At 38.8% G+C, this 5,051-nt stretch overlaps 1 protein-coding gene across 1 annotated transcript; it reads left to right on the top strand.

The window, feature by feature from the left end:
• Nucleotides 1–950: 950 nt before the first annotated feature.
• Nucleotides 951–5,051, top strand: LOC116315031 (granzyme K-like). Its single transcript, XM_031733191.2, has 5 exons — nt 951–1,082; nt 1,265–1,406; nt 2,561–2,699; nt 4,165–4,431; nt 4,536–5,051. The coding sequence occupies exons 1-5, from the start codon at nt 1,019–1,021 to the stop codon at nt 4,686–4,688; spliced, it is 765 nt and encodes a 254-aa protein (XP_031589051.1). The 5' UTR covers nt 951–1,018; the 3' UTR covers nt 4,689–5,051.

Here is a 5,051-nt window from a genome sequence, read left to right as displayed (position 1 = left end):
ATAAGGAACAACGTAACACAGCAACCCAGGAAGCATGGCCTAAATAAGGAAGAAAATACATGAAAACTAAGAATACTGGGCCAACATGGCCCAGGACCATGGCACTGTGTGACTTTTAAAGACACTAATAATGTACGTTGTATAATAATTCCACCCTGAAAAATTAAAAAAAAAAATTAAAGCTAATAATTACCAATGCCTGTGGTTACCTTATATAATTATATATTATTTTGTTTTAACTCTTTCTGAGCTTAAAAAACCACCGAAGCAAATCAATTAACCAAAACTGTCTCAAGGAAGGCAAAAGTGTATATTTAAATTACTGTATAGTTTGTATAATGTGCTATAAGCATGTGTGCACTTTTATAGAGCTGTTTCCTATTTCGTTAAACTGTGTATAATGACAATAAAGGCTCTCAATTTCAATTTCAACTAAAAAAAAACGCAGCAGCAAATCTGAGACAGCTCGATTGGGAAAGACTGTCAGCGATATAGTTTTGCAACCTTTGGTGAAACTGTGTTGACAACTTCTGTAAACATTAGGACACTTTGTCTTTTGTCATCATTTACTTCCAGAAATGCTCTTTCATTTGTTTCAGTCTCTCCTTTTTTTATCCTTTTTTTCTCTGACACAGTTTTTAGAAACCTTTGAAGTATTTGAAATTCTCAGTGACACAGACCAAACGAGCTGTTTTTAATGTCACTCTGTTGTTGCATATGAGTCACATGTTTGTGTTCATTGTGTGTTCTTTTTTTTTTAGAAGTGTGTAAGCGATTACTGCTTTTCTTTGGATCACCTCCGATTTGTGGCAGGAAATCTTCCTGTGGCACACATTTACAGTGTGTGTGTGTGTGTGTGTGTGTGTGTGTGTGTGTGTGTGTGTGTGTTTTGAAGGCTCTGGGTGAGTGTGTCCATTCATCTTACACATCCATTTTCAGACCACGCCCCCTCAGCTCAGCAGGTAAAGCTGAGCATCACAGTGAGTTCTCATTCAACAGGTCAAAGAGGGAAGAAGAAATGTCCTGCCTGAAGAATTTCACTGTTGTCATCTCATGTGTGCTCCTCTTCATCATCCAGCCAGGTGAGCGATGTTTTCTATTGTAATTTAATTTATTTGTTGATAATCTTCATGTAAACAAGTGTAATACAAAGTCACATTCCTGATATTGTTCAGTGTTACAGAGCAGTTTGTTTGTTTCACTCATCTGTTCTTCACTTCATCATCTGCTGATTTAGTGTCCTGATATTTGGCTTCTGTTTCAGGTCGTGGTTCTGAGATTATTAACGGGAAAGAAGTCGAGCCACACTCACTGCCTTTCATGGCTTATGTGACAAGTCCAGATTCTTTCTGTGGGGGGACATTGATCCATCCACAGTGGGTCCTGACAGCTGCCCACTGCACTGGGTAAGAATCTCATGCTCTAGGGGGCCTCGAATTGTCCGGGGTCTGGATCTCCACCATGCCTACTTCATGTCCTGGGGGGCGGGGCTATGGCGCCCCACACCCACTCAGTTACACGAAGAAACCTTATGAATACAAAACCATGCTCACAAACACACACTATCTTGGGTGGCTGCTGCCTCTAAATAATCGTGTGTTGTTGGTCTTGTGTAGCATTCGATATTTATTATTTACTTTTGCTGATGCTCATGTTGGTTGTTGCTGAGTTTTTCTTTTTGCTTGTTTTTCTTTTTGCTTGTTTTTTCCAGCAGGTGATCAAACAGATCTGCTGTCTTTTCTCTGTGTCTCTCTTTCCTTCGTCTTTCCCGTCCCCGCTCCTGTCCGTTCTGACTGTAATAACTTAAAAGTAAAAAAAGTAAATACTGAAGATCGAATGAACTATGACAGTCAAGTGGACCAATATGACCAAAACTATAATGATCCACTTGTGAAAGTCAATCTGTTGACTGCTGATTGTGCCAACGAGAACAGGCAAAAAAAAGACACATTTCTTATCCTTTAAATATATTTGCTTATTTATTATATTTGTTTTTAACAAACTGTGAAAGAGAACATATTGTGACCTCCTTAAATTTTGATAGTTATAAAGACCATGGGATGACATGTCTGCACATTTTGATATATTGATTGTAAGTGAGGACATAAACATGGTTGCTGGATTTATATTTATAGTAGCAAAAAATAATGTCAGCAAACGTTTTACTGATATGAGCAGTATAAACACTTTTGTAACTTTACATGACAGGAAAAAAACTAGAAAACAAGTAGACAGGTTTGCACTTAACGAAACGAGAACATGATCACAGTCCAAAAAATGATACTACACAAAATATGTTTGTAATTTAAATTAATAACACTCACAAACCCAAAGGAAATCTGTTTCTTAGAGAGCAGAGCTGATCTTTGAAGATGTGTGTATGTGTAACAGCTGCATCAGTTTTCCTCTCTCAAATGATGAGATCGTTAGCAGGCCTCTGGAGAACTGCAAGACATGTTGAGGAGGTCATTTAGCCATTTGAATCGGCTGTGTGTGTGTGTGTGTGTGTGTGTGTGTGTGTGTGTGTGTGTGTGTGTGTGTGTGTGTGTGTGTTTTACAGCATTAATAAGGTGACGTTGGGAGCACACTCAATCAAGAAACGGGAAGAAAATTCTAAACAGATCCGAGACGTTGTGACACACGTTCCTCATCCCGACTACACCAGTGTAGTTCTGGGCAACGACCTCATGTTGCTCAAGGTAAGGAGATGATACCTCCATACCTGCGTCATGCCCTGGAGGACGGGGCAGTGGCCCCCCACACCCTCTAGCAGATCATTACATGAAGGAACCTTTTAAAAACAAGCGCGTTCATGCTCACAGGTGTACACACAGGTGATCACACACAAACTACACCCTTTTTGGCTCTTACCTCAAAGCACACTGTGCGCTGTCGATCTTACGTGCTGCACAATAATGTCTAACATTTAGTATTTACTGTCATATTCCCATAGATCATTGTGATGTTGTTTATTACTCTCGTTTTCTTCTGCTTGCTTTCTTTTCTTTCTCAACAGGTGATCCAGATGATCGATATATGTATTTTTTTTTGTCTGCTTATTCTGTTGGTTTTGGTTTTTTGGCCTTTTTCCCGTCCCTCTTCCCCGCTGTTTTCTTTCCCTCTTTCTTTCTCCCTTTCTTTCCCCAGTTAAGTCTGTCCCGTATTCAGCAAGTGAAAATAAAATAAACAATAAAAGGTGAATCAAATGGACCATTACGGCAAGGCTGGGATGGTCAATTTGGTAAAGTAAATCCGTTGGGCATCTTTCTTTGCCTTTAGACAATAATTCTGATGGCAAAAGAACCAAACGGGACAGGTTAAAAAAAAAAAAAGAAAAAAAGAAAGAAAAAAAACAGTTACAAATCATTATCTTTCTTTTTCAGCGGAGCCTTCTCCTCTTCAACACCCACAGTATCCTCTTTTGTTTTCTGAATCAAATAAATCAAACAGCATGTGATTAAATAAGAACTGTGTTGCACAAAAACACCATTTTTTTAAAAAAAAATATTAAAAAACTTCACATATCAGGCTGTACCAAATATGTTTGCACTGGTTGCTGTTTGAGCAAATAATCCCTCTGACTTGTAAAGTTTTTACAAAATACTTCTTCTCACTGCAAATGTCTGAAAGTGTGTGAACTTACAGTCTTCAGAATGTGACACCTACAGAATGTATTTGAGTTATCAGGTTACAAACATAAACATGGTTACCATAGTTATACTAATAAACTTTATGATGTGTTGCTAACAAAAAAAAAAAAAAAAAAAAAAAAAGGTAAGGAGATGATTCAGTCTCCAAAAGCAGGTAAAGAAAAAAATGCAACATTTTAAGAATTTTCATATTAAATAAAATTTTCTTTTTACACACGTTCACACTCATTTCAACAAATCACTGCAGATATTTTCAATTTCCTAAGAAAAATCTAAAAATAAACGAGTGAATGACTGATGGTGCAAAACTTCAGCACAATGCTGCATATTTATGTACATATTAGTGCTGCCAGTGTTAATCTCATTAAAATGACGTTAACGCCAAAACCGCATTAACGCAGCAAATCTCTATTGCCTCGTTAACACAGATCGCTGCGCGGGCTGGTTAGCTCGTTAACGTGTTAGCCCCATCATTTTACCAAGATTAACACATATATGTATACTTGTTTTTTAGCTCGACAAACCAGCGAAGAAAACCAGGGCAGTCAAATGTCTCAAGTTACGAGCAGCCAAAGACCCGGCAGCTGGCAGCACGTGTCTGGTGGCCGGATGGGGAATAACTGAAAACAACCAAACATCAGACGTCCTCATGTCTGTCAATGTGACTGTGGTGGACAGACAGACGTGCAACTCTCGTGATTATTACAACCACAGACCTGAGATCACCAGAGACATGATATGTGCTGGTTCAGATGGTACAAACGTCGCTGATACCTGTCAGGTACGTATGAAGAATCCATGTATTTTTCCTTGTTTGAAGTAAATGTTCATTCAGCTCAACACCTGTGACTCAAAGAAACACTTGTGTGTTTGTTCTTGCTGCAGGGGGATTCAGGAGGGCCGCTGTTGTGCGATGGAGCGCTGGTTGGAGTCACTTCTTTTGGAGCAGGTTGTGGTGTCATTAAAAAACCTGGAATCTACTCGTTTGTCTCAAGGAAACAACGAAAGTGGATCAAGGAAACATTAAAGTCAGCTTAAATGTCATGAAAGCACAGGCAAGAATCTCTACGAGCAAGATGAGAACCTTTGATGGTTTCATGTTAAATCTCTCGGTGCTGTAGACCTTTATCCATTTTATCTTTTCTCATTTTTCAGTTTGTGCTAGCTTGCTCACATTCTGCACATAGCGGTCCTGTCATGGTCCTCCTTTCCACTGCAGGAAAGGCGGGAACATTAACTGGACTGACCTGAACACGTTTTTTTAGCCATTCAGTATAAAAAAGGCACAGCCACTGTGATGGTTTAGGGATGACTGTTGTTCTTTTTAGCTAAAATAACGATTTGTCCTGATACATTTTCTATTTTTTCTACTTTCTAATAAAGCTCGTGGCTCTTCTTTTA

The sequence above is a fragment of the Oreochromis aureus genome, linkage group 22, assembly GCF_013358895.1.
Source record: "Oreochromis aureus strain Israel breed Guangdong linkage group 22, ZZ_aureus, whole genome shotgun sequence".
NCBI classification, from domain to species: Eukaryota; Metazoa; Chordata; class Actinopteri; order Cichliformes; family Cichlidae; genus Oreochromis; species Oreochromis aureus.
This window is presented reverse-complemented; position numbering and strand designations above follow the sequence as displayed.